Here is a 27,786-nt window from a genome sequence, read left to right as displayed (position 1 = left end):
ATTAACAGTAAATTAAATTATGAAAAGGCAGAAGTACACACTGTACAATAAGTGGCTGATGATGTATTTATGCCATTAAGCTGCTCACTCATGCATTTTCACAATTCATATGAAGACAGGTTTGTTCAAGTAACAGATAATTAATATATTCAGCTAAACCCCCCAAACCAGTAAACCAGCTTCAGGAAGAAGAACCATATATTACTTTCTATTACTTATTTTGGCAAATGAATAGCAAGACTCATAGCATCAGGACACTTAGTTTGAGCAAAAAGTTGATGGTACCAACACTATGCTTTGACTTGAAAAATTATTTGTTTCATAATAATGTAATCAGAAGATTATGAACTGATTACTTCAAGTTCCTTAGCTACTGCTTTGTTAAAATTGCTTTAGAAAAAGAAATTTTAACATGATTAAGATTACTGATGTATTCAGCAAGACTAAAGCCAGCAATGTTTAAAATGAACATAAAATATAACAAAAAATTTTCAAACATGTAAAAGAATGCTGCACATATTTTAACATAGAGGCTATACTTTTACTACATTTAACTTTCTTTTTCAGACTGCTTCAGTATAAGGAAGTTGAAAATTATATATTTCACCTAGCATTTGATTTTTTACAAGATTAGGAACTTTGAAACAACAAAGTGTTATAATGTTGGAAACAAAATACAGTTTATGCACATCTAGAGAGCCCAATTCTTTTAACATTTATTCATGTATTTTACTGATACTCAGTGAGACTGTGGATGTGAATGAACAAATGTACAAGCAGGCATTAAAATATTCCAGTTAGACATAATTCCAGTATTTTAAAACTGTTAAGAATGCCAAAGAAAGATGTGTGACAAACTGTTGCACTCCTTTTGCATAGCTAGATTTTTTGGATGACAAAGACAGAAGCTGCTCACATGAGTGTAAAAATGTTTGAATTCCCTTTTTTGATTCTCACCAAGAACACTGGAATGCAGGTCTTGGACACCAAGGCAAACGAATTTCCTTTTCTTTTAAAATGAAACACTCATTGATAAATTTCCTAAGTTTCTCTCCAAATATTTTCTAAAAACGAAATTAAAATGTTTTGTGTTCTGACCTGGACAGATAAGCAGGGAATAAGCATTACAAAACTACCAGATGCTATCACTGGTCGATGTTGTTTAGTTTACACCTAAATGTTCCACCAGTAAATATGGAAAATTCTAAATATAGCTGGTCCAGCTCTTACAGGTGTAATGCAGCAATGAGAAGTGTTATTGGACACCACTGAACATCCATGGCCAGATTTCCAAAAGGAAGGAATGAGTTCTGTAATATTTGCATGCTCATCTGAAACAAGTATGTACATCTGTAGTATCCAAACAAAGGGATGTTTCCAGAATTTGTTGTTTTCCTGTTCTCTTTCTCCTATGTATTTTGGAGCAGAATGTTTCACTTTGCATCTCTGCATCCCAATCATGTAGCACTGGAAGTAGTAACTATTGATGCTGGAAAATAAACGTACAGTCTTACTAAATTTTCCATCAAAGTTTGGTACCTAAGTTGTAAGGCAGCAGTGGGAGTGGTCCCTTTTCAAATCTAGACCGGTACCTTATTTTCCACTATTCAGTTACTACTGAGGTGTGATACTATTCAGTCTACTGACTGTCCATAAACTCTTCTCATACCAGATTTGTAACCTTTTTAAAAAATTATACCTGCAAATAAGATTAAGAAGAAGCTGTTTTAAGTACCCACTGTTGTGGTGAGCAACAAGATTTCAGGGAAAGTCTGAAAATGCTGTACTCCAAAAAATGAATTTTTACATCCATTCTGACAAGCTGGAGTGCAAAACTTCCATATACTAAGCAGTCAAATGATTACAGACAACATGGCACCAAATATTTAGAGAACTTAAAAAAATATTGTGTATTTGCTTTCTCAAGTAGAAGAGAACTAACAATTTGAATGCGAAGGAAAGAGAAATGCATTTCTGTTCTGTCCTATCTGCACTCTTAGTACCTATTCACACTCATTTAAAAACATCTCATGTTTAAAAACATTCATCATGTTCTGTGATGATCAAAGTCATTCAGCTAGACACCTACGTAACAGTGGTTGTTGAAGGAAATCCAAAATGCCCTCTATACAACGGTGTTTTGGAGTACTGCAAGTCCTCTTGCAATGAAGACTAAATTGCATTCTGAAAAAAGGGCAATATTCAAAGCAGACAAATGTCAATTTCATCAACAATACTTTTCCCTTTAGGACTCCTCAGAGATCCTCCAAGGGGCTCAATTCCCTGCCAGAAGTTATTCTATCCTAAAAGTGACCAAGAAAAGATATATATTTCTTTTGTATTTACATATTATACATATTTACATTCTCTTTAATATTACAGTTGCTGAAGGAAAAAAAATCCTGGATACAGGTTTATTATCTGCTTTCAACTGTCCCAACAGTATTTTCTTCCCTTTGAAAAAATTTACAAGTCCTCTTCGGGTCCTTTGGGAGCTAGATGCAGTCCACGTTCCGCAGGCCACCATCCATAGTCAAGGCACCAAATCTAAAGCAGAAAACCAGTCTATTTTTAGGTGGTTTGACTAGACTATACAATCAATCTTTAATTTCTTTATGAGGTTTTCCTTTCCCTGGCTACATGCCAACAGAGGCATCTGTACCTAACTTTTATATCTGCAAAGAAGATGGAAGACAGGAAGCTTTGCTGCAAGTATGGGACTGCGAGTGGGGAACAAAACAAAACTAGTTCAGCTTGAAGCTAAACTCCACTCTACCAGCAATTGACCCTGGAACTCTCAGGAGATACTTATTTTTATATATTTTCTCATCTTCATAGAAAAAAAAATCAAAATCAGTCTGTACGTGATAATGACAATACCCTCTCAGGATTGTAAGAAACATATTTGCCTCTCCACTTTATTTAAGCAATCTGAAAACTGCAAAATCATTAATTCAGATTGGTGTAATTCCATTGTTGTCAAAAATAACATCTAAAAGGAAGGAATTAAAAGACACCATTGCATTGCTGCAACATTACTGTGTTTGAATTCAGAATTGATCCATCTGTGCAACAGGAATTTTTATTATATTTATATTTTATATTATATTATTAGATTTATATTTTATTTTATTATTTATAGCTAAACCAAAGTAACATGAAACAAAAATGCCACAAAAATTGCTGTAAGATCATTCTGACACAGGCATGTTCCAAGGTTTTAAGTAATTATTTTTTGTTATACCTCATTTGAACAGCTCAAAATATATTTACAGTTAAAGACATTAAAGAATTGTTCCCTTCGTTTGAGTTCTGGATCTATAAAATGTACCAAATTAAGCCTGCCCCTAGTTTCAGCCCCAAAAGGGAAAACAATTGCTTGCCTTTCCAAAATGTGATTGTTTTCAGCCAGCTCTTTAACAACACCTTCCATTTCTTCCTTTAGTTTCTTCATCCTGTAGTAACCAGAAGCAAAATAAATATTAAAGCTTTTATTGGAATAGATACCTGCTCTGATCACTCAACACCACAGTTTTCAGCAACTTGCCATTATATACAAAATAAGGGACAGGTAAACTGTTCATTTACAAAGAGACAAATGATACATCAGTGCTGTCCCCCACTCATTTCCAAATCTGTGCCACCACTATAGCAATCTAAAATTCTTGATCTTAATACAGCAACCACTAAGTCATTTAATTTTTTTCAATTTCCCTGTATAGCAAGCATACAGTATTACATCAATCCCATTACAAAATTCTCACCCAAGAGTCATTTCTACTAATGTGTTTGAGCTTGGATAGACTGTATTCATTGTATGTTTCATCCCACTGGAAGCTGCAAACATTTTCTGTGGCAGAGCATCTTGTAACTGTAATAGATAAAAAGGAAATTTAAGTTACAATAGATGTAGTCATGTATATCTTGATGCCCACCTTAAAATCCTTTTTTAAGTTCTCTGTTGCTGTGATATCTTATAAATTCATTACAGTACTAAGGTGGCTGATATGCTCCAAGATGAGATCATCACAGCAAGTTTTGTATTGACATGACCAGTAATGCCCTGGTTTGTTCCATCTTCTTATCTAATACTTTCACAATAAACTCTGGAAAGGAAGAATTATCTATTTGTTATGTCTGTAGATATCCTAGGGCAGCAGGATCCTAATCAATGGATTAGTGGTGCAACTATAATACAAGTAACAAGTAGAATGCTGCTGTCCAGCATTCCTAAACTGATTTTACAATTAGTAAGGGCTTTTTGTTCATTTATATTTCCTTTCTAAAGAATAATAATTTCACTACATGAAATTATTCACTACATGAAAATAAGAGAAAATGCTCTTATTCTCTCAATTCTGAGGTAATTCTGTTAAGTTTGCACCCTGCAAATCATCTATCCAAATCATTAGTTTAACATCCTTAAGTATGTATCCCATCATCTTGACTACGGAAGCAGCACTTTTATACTTCATAAGAGAATTAGGATAACCCTCTAGGTCCTCTGAAAATATTCTAGTAACAGTTTCACAGAACATTTCTCAATGAACCCACATCCATTTGCACTGATTTTTTTTTTTTGAGGGGGAAATGCTAACATTTCCAAAAACACCCAGATCATCCAAACCCACAAACTCCACCAAAAAAACCCCACGCAAATAAAAAAAGCCACCACCCCAAACCAAACTAGCACCACCAAATTCCAAAATCAAGTTACAATTCACAAAATCACATTATTCAATTATTCAAAAAATAACACCATCCTGCAGTCCACACTGACATGGCAATGAAGCTACTGCAGAGCACATACAGCACTCACAAAGGCCTGTATTTTAATACAACTGCATTAATCTAAGACTCACTATTAGCAACACTACTGACATGAAAATATGCAGAAGTCTTTTAACTATGCAAATGCTTTGCATTTTTTTTAAGCACTCTACCTCATTTATATAATCCTGGTATTTGGACACCTCTTCTTCAATACCAAAACACTGGTTGGTGAGAGCCAGTAATTGCTTCCTTGTGTGAAGCATTTTCCTAAAAGAAAAAGAGTTTTCTTTTAAGAGTGGCTCATATAAAAGTGGTGCAATGAACATTACCAAATATTAAAGAAATCAATAGCTTGCCTTGTCCAGTCCTCAGCTTTGTGCAAAAATGTATTATACTTGCTGACACATTCATCTTTGAAAAGAGCTATGGCTTTTGTAGCATGCAAATAGAGCTTCTGCCTGCAACAGAGAAACAAACAAACCAGTGTCATACTGCTTTCAAAACTCCATTCCTCTGACTTTCTGAAATTTGGAGAAAGGTTTGTGGACTTAAAATCTGTGCAGCCACTTTTATTCAGGCTGTTGTAATGTGTAAGAACTCAAATTCTACAGGAACAGACAATTTATGTTTCAAAAATATATCCTAGCAGGGAGAAAGAAAATTATTTGAAGCACTTAGTTTGTACTTGTATTCATATTCGTATATGAATAAGTGGTCAAATGTCTTCCTTGAGTCAGCTGGTATGTTTCAGAATTCTACATGGAAAGGACAAAAGTCCTAATTATTTCATATTTGCCTACTGCAGATATTTGGAACTTCTAGCATTTATGAATAATCCTTTGCATTGAGTAACATACATACAAGAAAAAGAGCAGGAGTTTTGTGTCAGCCTAATTTTATGACAAGAGGAAAAAGAAGCAAGCAGAAAAGGAAAAGAAAGGAAAACAAACCCCAGTTCTTGTTAGTGTGGCAGACTGTAGTCCCAGTCCCAGTCCCATGGCCTCACCATGCCATGCATTGCACCAGTAAGTGTAAGGGATACTGGAACACTACAGACCAACACCAACTTCAGGTATTTCATTAAGTCTTGCACAAGAAATATTGTTAATTAAACTGTAGATAGAATGTAGCTGGACTGTCACCATACTTATCATTCAACCAGAAAAATAAAATTCAAATAGAGTGCTGCTCCCTTATCTGCCTAGAGATAAATATTACAAGGGCCAGCCTCTGCTGATAATAGCACACAGTCCTTAACAAAAGCCACTGCCATTTCCCTGTGGGGTGAATCAAGTATAAAAAAGTTGGACTTTGGGTCCCTTTGGGTTGGAAGGGACCATAAAAATCATCTAGATCCAACTCTCCTGTCACAGAGCACTGCCAGGGATGGGGCAGCTGCAACTTCTCTGGGCAGCCTGTTCCAGTGTCTCATCGCCTTCACAAAGAAGAACTTCTTCAATATATCCAACCTAAATTTCCCCTCTTTCAGCCTGAAGCCATTACTCCTCGTCCTATCACTGCAACCCCTGATGAAGAGTTGCTCTCTGGCTTCCCTGTAGCCCCTCCTTCAGCTACTAGGAGGACTCCATGCAACCTTCTCTTCTCCAGCCAAGATATCCTGCCCTGCTTCTGACCACCTGTCCATTTGACAGGTTTCCCATTTGACTTGTGTCCTACCTCCCAGTCTCAGAGCATGGCTCAGATATTTTAGGGCAATTTAAATGGCATTAGCCATCTGCATATGAAAAATTGAATAAATCCTGAGACAAGTACAGCAGTATAGAATCAGTGGAGACTATGGGAGTTTAGAGACCCAAGTTACACACGGATGCTTAATGTGAACACCTTTCATGAGTGACAATCTTAAACAAGCATGGAGAATGGCATTAAAATTAATTTTGTGTGCTATATTTCTTGCAAGATTAAATCACTCTAGAATTTCATTCAGCTAGTCCATATTTTACTCATCTGTAGAAAATTATCTCCACCTTAGCTACAAAGTAATTTCAATCTTACTCAGGGCTTTTTCCTGCCTGAAAAAAAACAGGGAAGAAGTGAATTTCCTACAAAACAGTTATGCACAGATAACATTTAGGTATTTTCCTTTTAGAAGGCCTATCAGTGAAAACACTCCACAACCAGAAAGCAGCTCATTATTACACACTAGTAGCCCTATGTATTTAAGAAATTTAAAAGAAATTTTTTACAAAGCAATCCTAAAGAGGTTACAATTTACAATAAAATTAATAGAATGGGTTATTGGCAAGAGCATCTGGAGGACCTGAAAGCAATCATGGTAGTTCCCAAAGGTAACTTCAAAACTTACTTGTCAAACTTGTGTATTTGTTCTTCATTATAAGGAAGCCCTAGGATCAGAGCAGATGACAAACATTATCAATCTAATTCTGCTAGCTGTATTTATGCAAAACTCTACTAAGTTTACCCAAATCCTACACAGTTTCCTTCTTTTTACGGGTCAAAGTGGTCATACACTTTTTCCCTCCTCTCTAGTCTTGCAATTCAAATTTATGCTATTAATAGTGGTGTTTCATCCATAAGGGCTTCAGCATGGCATCATACTAAGGACCTACAGACATGTGCACTGCGGCTAACTGTCCATACCTACCACTAGGTACGTTTGGCCCTAGTCAAACTAAGACTGACCTGTCCTTTGCATTACATTTTATGTTAAAAGTGAATCAAATAAATTACTTACTTCGTTCTGCTTTGTCTTTTTTGAACTGATAGTAGATGTCTGTGATGGAAGACAGCAGTGCCTGCAGCCTTTCTGGACTAGAGTGACAAAAGGAAGAAAATCAGATGTTTTTATACATAAACTCAAGCACCTATTAATGAGCTTTGTGAACTACAACTCAATGCAGAATTCAATACATATTAGAACAGTAAGGAGTTACTCACTTTCTGTCTTTTGGATGCATGCCTTCCTGATTTGCCCAGGTGTCAGCCAGTAAACCACCAGGAGAAAGTTTGGTTTTGATATCTTGCAGACTAGTTTCTATGGTGCCCTGAGAGCTGGAGAGCTACATAAGAGTAAGAAGGGTCAATCTTACGACTAGGTAAAGTGAAAAATTATTACTTGAGCACATTACTTGGTTATTACTTGAGCACATTGATATTACAAACCTGTTTGTTTCACTGATCTCCATTAAAGAAATATGTCCAATTATCTGCCTACGCTTAGCTAGAAGCAGATAAAGCAAGGTATTATTAAAGATAGAATCATATTTGATGCTGGAATTTCTGTTAAAATTTACTTTCTTTCAACAATAACTTTCACCCTTTCATAAATCCCTTATTTACTTCTACCTTATGCTTCTGGTTTATTAAGAATTCATATATTAAGGATCCACATGATTCATACCTTCCTTTCTCTGCAGTTCATACAACCTCCAAAATAAAAATGCACTAATCATCTTTTGCTTTTAGAATGGAGAACTTTTTACCTGCTCCCAGTGTATTAAGTAAATTTCAATTTTTCCTTTCATGTCTGGAAATATGATGCACATTTCAAAGCAGATCACTTTGAAGTGTGTTTGTGAATGTAACATTTTAGAAAGCCAGCAAAGTAGCCAATAATTCCCTAAGGAAAGGAAAAAAATGGAAAAGAAAAAACAGCAAAGCAAAATATATTTCAGGGTTATAATTCTTGAGTATTTTAGAAAATAGGAATGTATGTTCAGGAACTCATTTTCACTACACTGAGCTAATATAAAAAGATCTGCTCTGTTTTCAGAAAGATATTCACATTAGTATGGACATTTTATCAACTGGCAATATAGAAACTACATTGAAATTTCAGAGTTGTTATTCACAGAAGCCTGTGTGTTATCGTGTATTTGGCTTTTTCTGTAGAAACACCATTTTCAGACTGACAGGGTAACTTTGTCAGACACTTACACGCAAGAGTTTTGTGTGTATCTCTGAAATTTCGTCCACTTCCGATGCTTCCAAGTTGATCTGCATTAAATTTTCGTATCTGTCCAGCAAAAAAAGGCAATTGAAAAAAAAAATAAACAAGCAGTGAATACACTCTAAGTGTTTCTTGAATCCAGATCATAACAGTAACTGCCTCTTGTACATGAAATACAGTCTCTGTCAAGCAACAACCATGAGATGGACAAATTTAAGTGGACAATGGAAAGAATTTAGATTTAAAAATACATTCCTTGATTTTTTCCTACACTGGAACTGTTAAAATAAAGTTGAAATTTCCATTCCTGAATTCTTTATTCTAGTTTTATTACTTGTACTTCACAGGCAGTGGAAGACTATTTCCCTTCATCAAGTAATTTTTTTTTAATCTTATCAAACTAAAGGTACCTAAAGTAGTCATTAAGACACTAATACTTCAATGTACCAAAATGCTTTTCTGAGAAAACTTACTGGGTCAAATGTTTAAAGGCTGGGATAGTAGGACCATCTGTTCATAATGATACTTTCCATATGACCATAGATCAAGTGCCAAATAAATTATTCAGGACAATACTTTTTCTCTTGAGTCTCATGTACATTCTAGTTTTAAAAACAGCATCACAAACAGCTCAACTACTTTCAAAAAATAAATGCTTCACTCAAGTTCTCTGCTTTATTTGCCTTTTCAAATAAAGACTTTGTATTGTCATGCTTTGAAGCACAGCCTTGAAAAGGAAGGACAAACAAGAGGACATGTCCTTTAGAAGACTTTTATTGAGTTAGCAAAGTCAAACAAACTGAAAATCCTGCCCCTTTGTAAGAAGCCAAAAGACCATGTGCAAACACATAGAAAATTTCTGTTCACATGAGAACTACCCCAGTTAGCAAATGAATGTCATTTTTTTTCAAACTACTGCTGAGGTACTCTTGAGCGCAACAGAGTCACAAAAAAGAAATGACAGTGATTTCTTCTGAGTGGCTTTCTTCTGGCAGAATGCAGGAAGAAACTATCTGAACTAAACACAGACTGAACAAGATCTAGTCCTGTCACCTAGTACAAATGGGCTTGAAGAGGAGTTTGGGTTCTTGCCCTGATGATTTGTATCTAGGCTGCACAGGTGTTATCTCGCAAGTTACCAACTTCACTATTTCACTGTTGTGGTGTTTTTGAAGCCAGTACAAACAGACACACCTGGGTTTTAAGGTAGGTTTGGCACACACAGAGCAAATCTGTCAAACCCTTGAGCATCCACAATTACTACGTACAAGGTGTTCAATTTGCACAGGCATAGCAGCTCCAACAGGTTTAAGTCTAATTCTTAAGTCTACTCTTCAAACCCAGTGGTTCTACATGTGTGTGTTAATCACCTTGTGGGTATCTGCATTTTCAGAGCAGCCTGGTGAGAAGTTCAGAAAATCCCACGACTAAGAGAGCATTTAGGAAAGACTAGCAGTAGGTTGAGCATGAAAACTACCACCCATAGGAGAATGCTAAGAAGAGGTGCTATTTAAAGTTCTTATCACACTGTCTAAGAATAACACCTTCCTGGGAAGAGACCAAGGGGGGCTGGGCTTGGTTGTTTTTTTACAGTAGCTCTGTGTTGTATTTCAACATGAAATTTCCTTTCACACAGAAAATGCTTCAGTCTTAAAACTGTGTAAGGGGCAGTACTTGAAGTCATATGCAACCAAACGCGGCAGCAAAAGCACTAATGAAAGCAAAGCCACTTGAATCTTTGTCCAAGCTTTCCTATAGCTTCTAGAGTCAATAAGAGCAAATGAGCTGAGTCAGAGAAGGAGAAAAAGAACACACACAGTTACCACTAAATAGTAATTACTTGTTCTTATTAGGTTAAGCAGAAAAATTAATACTCTAACTTAAGTAACATATATGACTAAATCTGCTTAAGTCAGTGCCATCAGAAAATCCATGCTGACTCAAATTTAATTTTTATATGCAAAAACACTGCAAATAATCATAACTTATAATACAGTTGTCACTAAAAATGATAATGAAGAATCAATGTGTATGGTGTAGTATTTCTACTCACATTTTTTCAGCTTTCTCAATGTTTCTGCTGCAGAAATCCAGCCTGATGACAATCTCTGCCTTTTTATGAACCATTTCATTGTAATCATCCTTGATTATTTCACTAAAAAAGTGAAGCATTAGTCTATAATGTATAAAGTAATGAATAAAAGTATTCAACTGCCATCCTAGCAGCAAGCAGTAACACAGTAATATACCTGCAGCAACAATTGCCAGGAGGAATTGTTTTCAGTTAGAGATGCATTAACATAATTGTCATATAAAAATACCTTGTGCAAGCTGTTCAATTCCATCTGCATGTTACCAGAAATCAGACTTAAATTATACACAGAAGAAAGTAAATTTGCAAACATCTTATCTTTAATTATTAAAAAAAAAAAATTGTTTCCATAATGACAGAAAAAAGGGAGAAATTCAGCCTATCCTTACTCAAGGATAAACAAAACCTCCCAAGATATCAAGAGATTACAGAATTATGTACTGATAATAAAAGCATATCTCAACTTAAATTAAAAAAAAAACATAATGAAATGCAGTCAGTTGCTTACATTAGCCATCGAACTCCTTTTCGCATCAGCTCCTGGTAAAGTAGCAAAGAACTGGCAATTCTACAGGCATAACATACAATACCTGTCACTGCCTGGAGGAAAAAAACCCAGCATAAGTACTGATCTGGCATTCTCTTAACAATTGCTTCAAGACAATATATCACAACAAAGCAACACAGATTAATAAAAGAAAGCAACATGAGGATGGTAGTTTAAAATGTGTAACTTGGCCTAAGCTTTAGTCAGGCAACAACCAAACAGCCATTATGAAGGCAGAGCTAAACATGGGGTTTTCAGTTATGCTGAAGCACCTGCTGGGATGAAAACAAACCTCACAAACAAAAATGACACTATTTCTGTCAAAGTTACAAGTACATTTCTTCAATATTTTAGGAATCAGGCACATACATTAAAAGGAACTTGTAAAAACTGAGCTTTTTTTAATTCTAAGGCTAGAGACTCTTATTTTACCCAATTCCACTTACAAGATTGCTTTATTATTTAGAATTGAGAACAAAGTTTCAGATATTATAATTTACAATACTTTAAATAATTAGTATCAACTGAAGCTTTTCTGTTTATTAATCTTAAAGTTTACTAGTATTTAAAGAGGCATACATTTTCAGGACTACCATGTCTGAATAAAAGGCTCCTGAGTATTTTACATGTGTAAGTGGTCGTCACAAAGTCAAGTATGGCTGTGCACAAATTCAGTAGTTTTAGAAAAACAACCAAAAGAATGCAACATCCTTTAGCTGTCTCCCACAGATTCTGAAAGTTTTTAAGAGGCAACAGAAATTCCACCCTTCTGTAGAGTCCTACAGACTCCTCTATATTGAGCAAGAGTTATTTTTCTAATGCTAAATTTTGCACCATTAGAAGTTATGAAGCCTCTAACTCATTCATGACTACACAGTGTCAGGCTCCTTTCCCCACCAGCACCAAATTATACACTAACAGAGCATTTTGAATTCAGAAGACTGGACTTTGGGTTTAGTTTTAAAAAGAAAAAACCCAAACCATATTTTGCATACAAAAGTACAGCTTTAACATACTTTTAGATTCTTTGTTAATAAATATATTTCTATCAGTCAGAATTCTCACTAGCATTCTAAAATAGTTTTATTGACATTATTAATTTGAAAATTAAGTAGCTTTCATTTCAGTATCATTATCCAAGACAAGTATATCATCTAAAATGGTAATTACTCACTTTAGCCATACTGGCATCCCCATCCAAATCGTAACGCTGGTGTACTTTAGGAAGTAAAACTGAAACACAAAACAAGTGTCTGGATTTTATTATTTTTGAGAAGAGACTTTAAAAGTTCAAATTGTTTTCCCTCCCCACCCTGTACACTGCTTTTATGCCTTTTAATATTATGTGTTTCTCATGCACTCCTTTAAAACCAGCCTTTGTCTTAACTGTTTTAAATAACTTGGTATCTTCAGCAAATTGTCCTTCCTTTTCCAGACTTACTTCTGAGCATGCTGCACAGCACAGAATTCATGCAGGTCTCCACTTGCAATCTCTCTCCATTGAGAGAGCCAACTGTTTCTTTCTGTTCTTCCGAACTATGTTTGCCCACATAGGAGACCATTCCCTTCTCATCATATGGCTGCTTATTTTCATTGAAGCTCTTAAGGGTAGCACTTCACCAACCTCAGGTAGCCCCTACCACCTGAATCTCTTTTGTTCTCACGCTCACTGGCTCCTTCAGAAAGCTCTGTGACACAGTATAAAGGCCCTGTTGATCCTTCCACGAACAGCTCACCTACCCACACTCTTCAGCACCTCTGTGTGAGTGCCAGCTAGCCAGAGCAGTCAGTATTCGGACATATTGACAAAAGCAACACTGACCTCTCAGCTGCAGCCATGTCCTCCTGCTCATCGTTTATTAAAAAAGGGCTCTGGCATAGGCCCCTCTAAAAGCCTCACAATGATAAAAGGAAAGTCAAAACCTTAATTTCTTTTTTTTCCCTCCCTGTTATGGTATTACCTTATCTTCTGAGCAAATGGACATTGTAAAGACCTCCTCTGTTAACTGAAAGGCTAACCACATTCACAACAAATTAAAAAAAAAAAAGTAAAACTTGACTTTCCACTTAGTGAATAATGGAACAAAAGAACCAGCTTTGAGTTACTTTCTATAATATTTCTTTCTACTTGTTTAAAATGTCATGCTTCAAAAAGATTCATAACTCCGTAAGCACCACTACATCTTAGCACGTAAATGTTCAGGTTCAAAGGACTTGGAACATTTGCTTGGAACATACAAGCACCTACTGTTTCTGTAAAAATGTTCCAGATCCTCAGCAGTTTTGAAAAACATTGGACTGCATACTTAGAACTTCAGATATCAACAAAAGAAAAATTTCCAACACTATTTTAAGACATAACAGACATAAAACAATTACATTAAGTAACGCAAACTATTTACAAAAGATAGCTGTGAGAAAAGGGAAATTACTTTCATATACCTTCTTCATAGATTAATCCAACAATGCTCACAGCCTCCCTGCTTACTACAAAGATAGGATTCTCCTCTGTTGTTCTGGGGAAGTGCTGTGCCAATCTGCCAGGCTCTAGTACTAAGCGCCGACCTTCATATATCAGTTCTTGATTCTGAGATGGTATGTTTGTCTGTTCACTGACCAACTCATGAAATATAGCAGCTCTATAATACAAACAATATAGATGGTAGCAGTTAGACTCACTACAACAGTTCAGCAATTCAGATTTTGTATTATTTAAATAAAAACTGTTTTTATTTCTGATTAATTAAGAACTGGGTTTACACATAAAGCGTTTGACTTTTAAATAAAAAAACAGTAGCACGGTGCCTAAGACCCCAGGTTGCTGTGTTACAAAAATAAAAGCTATTTCCTGCAAAATATCAAACTTCCTTTCTACCTCTGATTATCTGCCAAAGCATGTGCATCTAAACAAAATTGCTCTGGTCTGAGGGTCAGTAAAAAGAAGCAACACTAAATGAGGGGAAGGAAGCCTACTTAAGTTTTCCAAGGCATATCCTTTTCTTGAAAGAAGATGAATGGTCTCTCCAAAAGCAAAGTCTGGTGTTTTACGTCAAAAAATTAAATTCAGCCAGTAAGCTAACAGATAGCCAAATTATTTCCTAAAACAGCAGTGATAAGGAAGAGCAAAGAGGCTTTGGAATTTTATTTACAGCAATCAACAGATACAAGGATAAGAACTGATACCATACCTCTTCCCCACAAAAAACCCCACCACAAAAGCCTACTACCACAACAGCAACCAAAAAACCAAACTAGCAAAACCTCCCACAAAGAAGAAAAACCTTCAGTACACTAAGGGGAAGGACCAGTTTGCCTCCTGTGCAGCACTAGTACACTATTGCTTCTTAATACTACAGCTAGTTTATAAATAATCACACATGTAAATAATAACAAAAATTAGAAGCAAGATTTCTCTGCAAAAACAGTATTTGGACTCTCTCAAAATAAAAGTGATGGAACAGAAAAGAAAAATTGAAGTGAGGGGCAGAACTTTATTTACACATTTGATGAAATAACAGTATGTATCTATGAATTAGAAATTAACATGTGCTCTGTATTATCTGCAACACAGCAGAAAAAAGTCATTTATGTTTGTATGTCCTACAGCTTTCAACATCAGTAATTCATGGTCATAAAGCGAACCCCACACAAATCAGCATCCTAAACGGTACCAATTACCACTTCAGAACCCCTGTGAGAATTTGCACCAGAGACAATGTGTGCATTTTGTATACTTGAGGATATTATTTTTATTTTTGGCCTCATGTTTCTACATGCACTATGAATATGCAGGAGAATTGCGCCCTTTTACTTCCTCAGATGAACTGCCAAGGAGAGGTTGCTGAATTTGCAACACAGGTGACATGAGGTCACAGGTTACTGAATTTGTGACTGGTGATCTGAGGTCACAGTGCTGTTAGCCTGAACAAGAGTAATGCAAATAGAGAGAGAACACTTACGTATTATAGTTGTGAATATAAACTTTGTGCAAGGTCATCTGCTGTAATGAAAAGATGTGGATTATTATTCGGTGCAGTATGTCACTCGTCTCTGCAAAAAACTGGTCAAACCCCCAGCATTTTTCCTGGTCTGCTTCAAGAATATTCGCAAGGACAGGTGTGAGCAGTAGTTGCAGACCCCTAGAGGACACCAGGAAGAGAAGAGACAACTTGGTTCTACTTGGAACGTTTTATCTTGCAACCAATTGCAATAATTCATTTTAACTTGTCTCATGTATACACATCTATTATTCCTTAAAGAATACGTTAGTGCCTTTTTTCCTACCCTGAGCAACAAAATGTTCAAGGGCAGTGTCTACTGTTTTTCATTAATACACGTACTTTAAATCTTTCCTTTTCAGGCTTAACTATCAAGTCTTTTTTTTTTTGGTATTTGAGAAATTTCAGTCACGCTGCAAAAATTACATAAAATTTACTAAGTCTACATTGTAGAGCTGAGGCCACTTTCTACCACCCCAGTAACATTTAACCCAGCTCACTCCACACACCACAGTGTATCACTTTGAAGGAAGCTACTACCATTTAGGATTTGCTGGTGGTGGTGCTTTCAATCAAAATCAGCTGTATTAGCAAAGACTCATTATTTAAACTGTCAACACTAAGAATTCATCCTGGTTGAGATGGGGCTAAATAAGTACTCTGCCCATGCACCTTCAATGCTGCAAAAAAACCTGTGCTATCCATTGCCTTACAGTTGTTACTATTCCAGGAGAACGGCCAGCTTAAATTTCTTGCATTTCTACCTTGAGCACCTGAATGGTAAGGAACTTTATGGATCCCACTTGTGCCATGTTGTTACCATGAACAACTTCTCCAAAATTTTACCAGTATGTACACATCAAGCCTGAATCCAGCAGTAGAAGTGGTAACATTCTGGAGCAAGCTGCAGTGGCTTGCAAGCACACTGCTGACAGCGTTAGAGGTCAGTGGATGCTGTGCTCAAATTCACTTTAGTACTAAACTTATAACACTGAATACTGTTTGAATACTACTTAAAAGGATTACTGTGAGCAGATGTTTAATGAGAAAAAAATCTGCTTCCTTTATAATTTCAAGCAGTTCAATTGTACAGAATAAGCAGAGGAACAAACGAGCAGTATCATGAAAAACACATACAAATTGCAAATTCTGCACATTCTAAACTAATGAATTAATATAAACCAGACTTTGACTCTATTCCCCTTAAGGATGTACATATTTGGCTTTCAAAAAAAGTTTGTTTCTACAGCCTCTTCATAGAAAAATTTATTTCCTCCTTTACCATGAAAGATTAGTAACTCTAAAGTACAGAAGAAGTCTCAGGAAGAAAAATGGGTAAGTGGGTTATGAGAGGTGTTTTCAAAGTCATACCAAAATTAGATCTTCCATGGCTCTTCCTACTGAATATTACGGACATATGAAGCAAAGATATGATGATAAAATTGAAAAGTTACAAGTATGTGTTAAAATGCACTGATGTGACCTTTTTCCTAGCAAAAAGTAAGCCTCTGAATTGTCTTTGCTTATGATTTCCTTCCTACTGCCTAATCTTTGTCACGTCTGAAGTCACATTCTTGCAAGAAATGAGGGACATCAAAGTTATTGATTCTTCATTCCTGAGGGTGGAAAAAATGCAGCAATAGTATTTCTTCTCAAACCACATCAGATTTGCTCATTTGTGAATTAGCAATCATAAAACTATTTGGACAGATGGGAAGAAAAAAACCACTTGATAACCAAATATCGGACTGTACTGATGTACTGAAGAGTTCAAAGAAAGAATGACGTCAGATCTCTGCTCCGAAGACACAACCCCAGAAAGTAACTGGAAAAGCCCATTCAAGTGGCATTGAAACATTTTGTGAACATTTGTAAACTTACTTTGAAAGGCTACAAGAAACAGGCATCTTCCCGCTCCACTCAATAGGTCCATTTTCTGCTTTCTGTATTCCAGAAATAGCACCGGAAGGCTTTCCAGTGATTATCTGATACCTGCAATACATTACAAAAATGATGGAAATTTCAACTACTACCTTTTATACATGCATAGGTCAAGTAATTAATCCTCAAAGGGGCAGCAAAAATGGAAAATTAAATGACAGGTTGGCCTAAATTTGTAGATGGTGCAAAAATTAGGAAGCTTCACTTATAAGCTGACAGAGCAGTGCTAAAAGAGGAAAGAACAAAAAGCTATGCTGGAGAAGCAACTTTGTCTACCTCAGCCTTGGGGAAAACTTCTGGAGATATTTCCAGCATACTGAAGGAAACCAAAGGTTTTCACAAGACTTAATTAATTAAAGTCACTTCAGTTCAATTTACACATTAACATGCTAACTTCAAGCATCTTTCATAGCAAGACAACATTTAGCCACGACAAAGTGGCTTGGGCATAGAGAAGGAACATCCAGAAATCTGGACACAATTTGGCAATGTTTAACTTTGTACTGCACACGCAAGTATTTCTCAAATTTTTTATGGAACAAATGAGGATCAACAGACTTTTTGCAACAGACTATTTCAGTTATGCTTTCTTTTTCTGGAGCACAAGATGCATACAAAACATCTCTCAAGCAGCTACAAGAATTCTTACGTGAAAAAATCACAAGATGGAAAATTTCTTCAACTAAGAAAACTGGAGTCAGCTTTACACAGAACATCAGAACAGAGAGGTTTCTGATGTGTTAGAGGTTCTAAGTACTACCTTGCTTTATTCTTAAAATGCAACACACAGAAAAATAGAACCAGACTAAGATGAAACAGGAATCGAATACAATCATCACATCATAGGCATATCTTCTGTTTTCCATTTAGGAACCATCCCTGTTATCTGCAGCTGCAGTTCCACAACTATACTACTCAAATGTCAGTCTCATTGGTAGTGCACTCATTTCAAGACTGCTGGGTAAGACCATCATTTAAAGGACAACAAAAATTTGCAGCACTGAAACCCCATTTCAGAATACCATCATTTTGCCTAAGTATCCAAGTTACATATGGCACTGCAACAGACCAGCCTAGTGCCATGCTGAAAGAAAGATGTGCGGAAAAACAGCAGTACTTTGGGGGAGCTCAGTTCAGGTCTTTCTCAATTTAACCGCTTAATTCAGATCTTAAGGTGCCCACAGTAAAATCCTTGTTGAAGCAGAATGTTTCTACTGATTTTGGCTGGGATAAAGTTAAGTTCCTTCTTAGTAGTGTATGGTACCATGTTTTGGATTTGTGACCAAAACAGTGTCAGTAACACAGGCATGTTTCACCATTGCTGAGCAGCACTTACACAGCATCATGGCCTCTTCTTTTCTACTGCCCTACCAGCAAGTAGGCTGGGGGCAGGCAAGAAGTTCAAAGGGGATACAGTAGGACAGCTGACCCAAGGGATATTCCACACCATATTGCTCAGCAACAGAAGCTAAGGAGAAGGTGGGGAAGAATTTGCCAAGGTGGCATTTGGTCAGGGACTGACTGCGCATCATCTGGCTGCTTGTGAGCAACTGGGGATTTTTCTGCATTGCATGTGTTCCTTGGTTTTGTTTCCCTTTGGGTTTAAGAGGCAAGGGCTGCTGCCTACTGGGGCTACACCACAACAAGACAGAGTTTCTCCTGTAATATTTTCACTGTTTTAAAGTTTTTCTATATGTGTGTAGGATTCCTTTGTAAAAAGCATTTCAAGGGCTGATTTAATTTACCAATAGATAAAATTCTCCTTCTAAATTACCTACATCACTTCCTTGTTTCTACGAGGTCCTTCAAAAGGTCGGAAAGGCAAACTCCCTGTTGCAGCATGGTAAAAGGTCACTCCTATGCTCCACAGATCAACTGTTGCTCCGTACTTTTTCTGATGCTCTTTTCTCAAAACTGCTCGCTCATACATATCAGGATGCTAAAGAGAAAAAAAAAAAAGTTACAATTGCTTTATGAAGCTTTATAAAGACAAAATCCAATCTGTCCTTTCACAGCAAGGTAATTTGTCAGTCTAAACTTTCAGTTCTTTATCATAGAAGTTGCTTAAGATATTCTGACAAACATCACTATACTCCTAGGTATGACTGTTGCTTTTATTAAAAAGTTTGCAAAAAATATTTTAAAATTCAGCTGAAGAGTGACTACTGGTATAAAAGACCACTAAAAAAGAGAAGAAATTCACTATTCCTCATGATGATTTTGAAACAACACAAACCAAATGGAAAAAAGATCCACAGCAGAGGAGAGTATCAGCTGTGATTCACACGTGGGAAAACATGGCAGGAAGAAAATCATACTAAGGTGCTTGTCGTGATACTTCTCTACCTGCCTCTCTTTGGTTAGCCAAGGTTTCACATGAATCTTAACTACACCTAGCACCATCCAAGTAGCTCAAACATAAACTAAGACAAATCTACAGAGATAAAGGCAAATATATTTTTAACAAAAATATCATTGTTCCTCCTTTCACGTAAGGCAACAGTAAAAGCTGGACCTGGAAATTATTTCAAGGCTGATGTATTTACATCAGCAGAAGATGGCATGACCCAAGCTGAAAAAGTCCAGTGGAAAGTTATAAAAACAATTGTAATACAAAGGTTTAAATACTAATTCCCAACAACCTGACCTTGACCTATTCAACTATAATCACGAGCAGCTTCAGGCTTCAAACATTTCTTCAACAGAAAATTAAATCATAAGAGCTTACTAAATACTCTTCTGTGCCATAGAGAGAAACAAATTGTTCATCATCTTCAAGTTCTCTTGCTGCACCAAAATCTGTAAGTTTGTAAACAGACTGCCCATCTTCACCTATAACACGCATTATATTGCCTGGCTTGATGTCCCGGTGCACTATTCCATTCTCACGGAGATGGTTCATCCCAGCCACTTCAATTGAAAAAATAAATACAGAATTCATGTACACATTGTGACATAGAATGTGCAAACACTGAATTGTAACTGATGCTAGGAAGACACGCTTATGATCTCATTGGGAAATGGGAATGAGAAGGGACACATAATTAACAGAAAGACCATGACCACAGATTGCTTCTTTTTCTTTCCAAACAGCTAAATTACAGCATTTCTTGCTCTCAGTAACATCTTTCCCATAAAGTATATTTTATAGCAGATAAACACAGGTAAACCATATAATTTTTCTAATTAACTCTACTGAAATTATCACTAGAAGTCTGTTCAGTATGTGAAAAGTAATCTTGAAATAAAGAAAAAAAATACATCAATACTTTACACAAAAATGGCTTCTTAATGCAGATACCAACATAGATATAGATATAAATATGTGATTGCATATGACCATATTAATTTGTTCAATTAGTTGACGGTCATTTAAATTTGACTCTTGCTGTTTCAAGATAAACAAAACAAGTATGAGGCTGTTTCAGTCAACAAATTAGACCAAAGAGCTAAGTCTACATACCCACATCTCTCAAAACAATTAAGAACTCAGACTCTGGCAAACCAAAGGCATTAGACGGCTCCTCTAAAACTGTGTATAAACTCCCACAGGGACAAAATTCCATAACTAGTACTTTGTGTCTAGTAGTTGTCTGAAAAAAAAAAATCAAAAAGAGATTAAGAATCTGACTACCGTGACACCAATGTCAGAAATTGCCTATAACAACAAGATCTTACTTTCAAAAAAGAAAAGTAAAATCTATAGTTATATCATAATTTCCATTCTGGTGATCTTCAAAAGAAATGCAGGCGGATTTTTATATTGTTCCATGTATTCCAACTTGGAGAGGGAAAATAAGTAAGAAAGCCTCAAGTTCTAGGCACTAGCATGTTAACAGAAGTATTGATAGGTGGACAAGCAAGAAACTACACCCCACTAGTTCTGAGAATACCAACTGTCCTTCTTTACTCTTTACTCAGCTCATCATCTTGGTCATTTCTCATCAGTCTCAGTTTCAGTTCAGCTGCTCCAAATTATACTATTATACTACTGTATAATAGTATCCTATGTCATCATTTTAGTTGGTTGCAAAGGAAAGGCATAAAATTGTCAGGATTACTGAAACACCTTCAACTATAAACAGTTCCATTATTCAACTCTTAAATATTAATAAATGTAGATACCTTAAAATCCTAATCCAAGATAAAACTTAGGGCAGTGGCTTCTGGAGATAAGATTCATTACCTGAGCCTACACACTGAAGGTGTTTCACCTACTGAAAGCAAGCATATTCTTTCTTACAGCAACAACAACAACAAAGAAGAAAGGAAACCAAAATATGGTGGTGGTTGGGTGGGAGTATTTGTATCATCATATATGACACCATTCTTTAAAAATGTAACTATACACTTTATAGTTGTGGATAAAACAAAAAAACAGTTACTGCAGTTACTTCCATGCATCTCAGATCACAGCAATTTATTACCTCTTCCTCAATGGCAAACAATTTGACAATGTTCTTATGATTTAGTTTCTTCAATACTTCAAACTCTCGCATCTGAACATCCACAGGACGAAGGAAACTTATACTGTTAAATACTTTGACAGCATATAAATCCCCAGTTTTCTGTTGAAAACAAACAAACTACTCATCAAACAGAAACAAAAGATTGTAAATGTACACACAGACATTATCCAAGCATTTTGGGATTTTCTATTGTACATATGAGTATAATCAGACTAGAAATATTTCAAAATACTACTTTGTGCTAAGGCAGAAATAAAGATATAAAGATTCTGCTAAAAAATAAATTGCATTAATTTAATATAGACTAGAAGCAAAAAAAAAAAAAAAAGGAAATTCATTAGGTCACAAAACCCAAGTGTTCTTGAAAAAAAGAGAACAATTAGTATAAGAAAGGCTACACATTTAAGAATTACTTCTAAACTTATCTGAAAATATTTTTTTGGTAAGAGTTACTTGCACTAATCAACGAGAGGCACGCACATGCTTGGCTTGTTTAAGCTAAAAGACAATTTCCGATAGCTGAATTTCTGGTAGTTTCTCTCTTTCTTTACTGTTCTGTTTATACTGATAAACCAGTATTTTGGTTTTTTCAAATGCAGTTTCGAGCAGTTCCTGAAGCAGTTCAAACCCACATAATAAGTGTCAGGAGCACAATCATGAGCTTAATCAGATTTAAGTTCTCCAGAGGGACTAAGCCCAAACATACTCAGGCAACAACAGCACCAGCTGGAAGTGCAACTCCTGTCCCTCTCAGGGCAAAGCACCTTCCTGTGCCCACTCTAGGAATAAGCTTGCACTAGCAGTTTGTGCAACAGGTTATTTCTAAGGACACAGCCTTTCTTTCCTGTGCTTAGACCAGGTGTGCTTTGCAGCACACTCACGTGCACTGCTGGTGCCCAGGTAAAAGCTTTCTTCCGTTGACAGTGAGCTGCAGGTGCCAGGCTCAGACTAGTGAGGGTGATGACAGCTGCCACCATGGTTTACAGGGGAATCATTCTGTGCTGAAATCCACTAACCTAGAAATGCCCATTAACTGCTAAACTATTGCTTAATGCTGTTTCACACTTAAATGTGGAACACAGAAACGCTGTATCTTATAAATCACTTTGTACTGATTTCACACAGACTATCATTACTGTACGGCAACTTTCACAACCATACTTATCTATTGCTTTGTGAGACATATTGTGAAATTCACAGGAACAAATGACCTACACAAGTAAGGTTCTCTTAGCCCCTCACTCAGGTTGCAACATACACTTCAGTGTATCATTTTCACAGCAAAAAAATTTACTATTTTGCATTGATTACTCAACCCATGTCACCAAGAAGACATTTAAAAAGCACTGACATCAACTAACAATGGCTCCATCCACTACAATAAGAATATTTCACATAAAAAAATTTAAATCACCAAAACAGGTCTTAAAAGAAAGAATAAAAACCAATGAAAAGACAGTTTAACAAAGATATATATATATAATAGGATCACGTAATAGAAACTGGCAGGTCACTTATTTCTATTCAAATTCTTGAATAAGGTTTATTTTTTCCATAAAAATGAAGAAAAAGGAATGAAGAATTACCAACATATTTTACAAGGAAAAATAATGCAACATTAGGAACAAGTCCTTAGAAATCTAACTACAGAACTCTAATTCAATGGAGAAATACTAAAAATTAAAAACTAAGCATGAATAATTACACAGATACGTCTGCTTTAGGCCTAAATCTTGGACTCTTTTTGTTGATTTCATGATGCTACTTGCATATGAAAATTCCTCACAAACCTTCTGTCGCCCCCGGAAAACATTTGCAGTTGCTCCCTGTCCCAGAATGTCAGACAACAGCCAGAGGTAATTTGAAGTGCTCTGCATCTTTGCTCTTTGATCAGACAGTTTTCTTTTTCACCTTAAAAACAGAAGGTTCAATACACTGAATTATACTTTAGTAAAATACATGAAAGGGACTTATTTAAATTAGAAGGAAATATAAATGTCCAAACCCCAACTAAAAGTCCAAAGACATGGAGAATGAAGATCAACCAAGTAGAGGAAAGAGGTGAAACACGGAAACAAAAATAAGCCAAACAATCAAACTAATGCCATTGACACAACACCTCTCTGCATTTAAGGTCTGTACTCCCCAAACTTTGTTTGAAAGATCAACTGGACAGGTGAAAATCTTATAATCTCTTTACTGTTGTACCTGGTGTTGAAATTATCAAGTAACAAATATACAGAAAAGAGGCAAAACCACATGCACAAGGTCTTCTAAAGGTAAGCAAGACTTGTAACTGAATTCCATTATTCTGTACCTATGCCAAAGAACAAACATTAGAGACAATGTTAGATATGCATGTTAGGTATTTTACATCACTTTGGCTCTGGAAGTTGCATTTCAGTAGAACTGTAAAGGAGCTGGACTAATAACACATAAAAAACTACTTTTACATGAGCTCAAAAAAAGCCACAACTGACACAAGCATTTTCATAAACTAGCTAGAAGCAGCAATTACTACTGAGAGAAATTAAGGGACGTTTCTCTCCTTTCTAAAATTTCATATTGGGTATGTCACATCTACAGAATTTCCCCACCCTTCCTGAAATATGAACTGTCAAATACACAGGTCTTCACAGATTCAAAAGAAAGAGGAAAAAAGTTTGATTAAATTAAAATTATTAACATAGAACATTAGAACTGCCAGATTTTCTTGTTTACCAAAACAGCAGAAGATGCAGGTGAATACCCTAAACTTTTTGGTTTAATTAACACACTGATTTTGCCGTTAAACCGAGGAAAAGGCTCTAAATCAAAGATGGAGCTTCCCCAACCTAAAGAATCTCAAGAGCAAAATGGCAACTGGACCAGGGAAGCTCCTGCAGCGAAGGTCTTTGCTCAGCCTGGCAGGGGACGCCGCATGTTGCTTGCACGTGATACCTGACAGGAAACTGCTGACTGATACTCAGAGAAACAAGCCTTTCCTGTAACTGTTGAATCAGAGTTTCCTGTATCTGTTACCAGAAGGTGAGCGGCACTTTCTGACAGCTCCCTGGTGCACAGGTGACAGCGGAGCCTCGCAGCGCGTCCAGGAGAGCGGAGGAAGCCGCAGGGCAGCCCCTCTCCCACCTGCCCCCGCAGCCAGCGGGAGCACACGGCCGCGCCACGCTGCAGGCGCGCACACGGCTCCGAGCGCGCTTCTCCACCTGTAGTGACTGCAGACTGCACGCTCTCGTTCAGCTGTTCGCTCATGTGAGATGTGAAGCTTCTTGCAAAGCTGTCCCAAAATATCCAAGCACTGACAGGTAGCGTACAGAATGCAAAGACCTGACATTACTCTACAGTTAATTGAGAGTCACGCAGCAATGCCATCTGCAAAATTTGATAAAGTTCTTAATGCCTCTGGAAGGGACAAAAGGCTTTACATCAAACCTAGACAACAAAAAAAACCCCTAACACCACATTCCCAGCCCTGACAATTCTTGGTTAACTCTGACAAGACAATTTGCAATAGTGGAATAGGATGACTTCTCCCATCAGGCAATTTCTGTAGGTGCCAATGAGCTATCTACAGTGCAGACACAGAAGGTACAGAAAAGAGGATGCAAAGAAATAACAGCCTGCTCTGTAAACCATCTGTAAAATCTTCAAGTTAAAGCATTCCTCTCATAATTAAACTCCTGCTTCTAACAGGCCAGCTGGCACATTACCAGTAAGCATGTATTTTGTGATTTACTTCAAAACAACATTTAAAGACCCACAGCAAGGCACAGAAACATAATGAATCCTTTCTAATCAGACAGAGAGTGCACAGAAATTCTTCATCAAAATCTATTCAAATAAAAACAAAAATTAGCAGCCCATTAATAGACTGAGTTATTACATTTCCCAAACTAATAAAGATGAGGTAGCTTATGTACAAGATCAGCTCTTCTTCTTTACAGTGCTAATCTATAATTAAATAGGCACAAAGGTCAATGGATGAAAAAACAAAAGAACATGACTGCAACAGATGATCTTCAGTATCATTCAGTGGATATTAAGAATAACCCCAGACCAGAAAGTCATTTAATGGATTCTCAGGGTCAGGGGCTTTTTCACTCTTAAAACAAAATATTATTAAAATATAGCAATATTAATCCCAGGATACTTATTAGGTGGCAAAACAAAGTCAGTATTGCACTATAACCCTTTTTTTGTTAAAAGAGTGCACTCTTTTTGGCAGTCTTCACTTTTAAGGTATAAAGTCTCATTCAGCTTTAACCTTCAAATCATAATATTTAGATAGAATAACATGTTAAGCCTCCTTTAATACTTTGTGTTCTCTGACAAAGTCATAACTGATCTTTGCTAAATACTCAGCATCTCAAGTTTTCTCTTAATTTCTTCCACTATATTTCTAAATCAAGTTACTAAGGGTTTCCTATCAAAATAATAATACAAAAAAATGTAAAGGCTCTAACTCTATGATTGATCCTATCACTAGACTTAATGCTGAACTTGCTATTTCTTCACATCTCATCGCCACTAAGTCTGATATAAGATGAGTCAAAAGCTCCTCACATACATCTGAAGAAATGTCTCCACCTAGCAGTTTGATTTATTATCCCCCATGACTCATTAGCATTTCAGGGGCTTGGGGGCTGCTTTTTAGGTGTTTTTTTCATTGAAGATTTTTCTGCTTCTGGTCATGCTACTACTCTTCTAGCAGCAGAGGGGATGGTAATAAAGAAAGAGTGCATTGCTAATGCATTTTCTTTTAAACTCCCAACGCTCTGAAACAGGAGTACTGACTGCTCCTAACTAACAGGAAGGAATTTTCTGCTACCTCAGGCACACGGGATAAGCACACAAAGCAGGTATGGCTCCCCTGCTGACAGCTCCAATATACAACTTCACCAGGCAAGCAGGGACAGATGATGAAGTTTAAGTGATGGCTCCTTCTGTTTACAGGCAAGATCCTATATGCCACCAAAGCCAACAGCCAAGGTGCTGAGGTTCCAAATAAATGTAATTCACAGTCTATTAAGTATTAACGTTTTATACTTTCTTGTATGCCCTCTCTCAAGGCTTAGAAAATAAGCTTCTCCCCCTAAAGCTCCTGCTTCCTACCCCTGCTTTCTCCAGCTATAACCTCCTTAGGGGGTTTCCAGTCCAACAGCTGGCATCTCAATCATGGAAATACCCTGCCCTTGGGCACACAAGGTGCTGCTTGAACCCTAACATTCTTCCAAAGGCACACAAAACAAACGGCAAGGCTGGCTCCAGTGCCGCTCATCGCCCCTACCCTAGGATTGTCCAGCCCGTAATGCAGGGAGCGGACTCGGCCTGCCTGGGACTGCAGCTCCCGGAAGCCAGCGGAGGGCCACTGGCTCTGCGGGGAGCGGGCAGGCACAGCACCGGGGCTCATCCCCACAGCAGGACGACATTCCCCACGTAAAACTTTAACAACTCCTACAGCCACGAAGGCGACGCCGCTTCCCGAGTCACATTCACGGGGGCCGAAGTCACGGAGACCGGGGCAAGGGCCGGGCGCCGGGCACGCCGCAGAGGCCACGGGCCGGCCGCGCCTCATCCCTCCCGGACTGCACGGCCGGGCCCGCCGCTCTGTGGGGGCGCGCCGCCGCCGCCCGCGACCCGGCAGCTCCCGCCAAGGCCCCGCCGCCGCCCCGGGAAACCGAAACCACCGCGCCCGGGGGCTGCCGCCTCCCCTCGGCACCGGCGCGGTGGCGGCGAGGACACGCGGCCGGCGCAGCCCACCTCGGCCCGGCCCTCCGCGGCCACCCTCGAGCCCGCCCTGCCCAGCCCAGCCCCGCAGCCCCACGCACCAGCCGCCTCCCGCCGGCCTGCCCAGCGCCCCGGCCGCTTCCGGCTTCCTGCCGCGGCGCGGGGAGGCGGAGCGGGCCAGGCACCGCCCGGGCGGCGCGGCCGCCGCGCCCTCCCCGCCCGGCGGGGCCCGTGCGGGGGCGCCGTGCGTCGGGGCCGAGGCTGCACCGCCCGGCCCCAGGCGATGGACGCGAGACAGGAAAATATCT

At 37.7% G+C, this 27,786-nt stretch overlaps 1 protein-coding gene across 1 annotated transcript; it reads right to left on the bottom strand.

Moving 5' to 3' along the window:
- Positions 1-47: 47 nt before the first annotated feature.
- Positions 48-27,705, bottom strand: TBK1 (TANK binding kinase 1). Its single transcript, XM_038153980.1, has 21 exons — positions 27,580-27,705; positions 23,542-23,662; positions 21,710-21,850; positions 20,746-20,875; positions 20,011-20,192; positions 19,061-19,221; positions 17,223-17,333; positions 15,303-15,482; positions 13,786-13,982; positions 12,518-12,576; positions 11,305-11,396; positions 10,758-10,859; positions 8,692-8,770; positions 7,693-7,814; positions 7,490-7,566; positions 7,100-7,139; positions 5,130-5,231; positions 4,944-5,040; positions 3,765-3,871; positions 3,384-3,455; positions 48-2,547 (listed from the first exon to the last, which is right to left on the bottom strand). The coding sequence occupies exons 2-21, from the start codon at positions 23,626-23,628 to the stop codon at positions 2,496-2,498; spliced, it is 2,190 nt and encodes a 729-aa protein (XP_038009908.1). The 5' UTR covers positions 23,629-23,662; positions 27,580-27,705; the 3' UTR covers positions 48-2,495.
- Positions 27,706-27,786: the final 81 nt, after the last annotated feature.

Source organism: Motacilla alba, chromosome 1A, assembly GCF_015832195.1.
Source record: "Motacilla alba alba isolate MOTALB_02 chromosome 1A, Motacilla_alba_V1.0_pri, whole genome shotgun sequence".
NCBI classification, from domain to species: domain Eukaryota; kingdom Metazoa; phylum Chordata; class Aves; order Passeriformes; family Motacillidae; genus Motacilla; species Motacilla alba.
The sequence above is the reverse complement of the archived record's forward strand: the minus strand, read 5'-3'. Positions and strand labels throughout refer to the sequence as shown.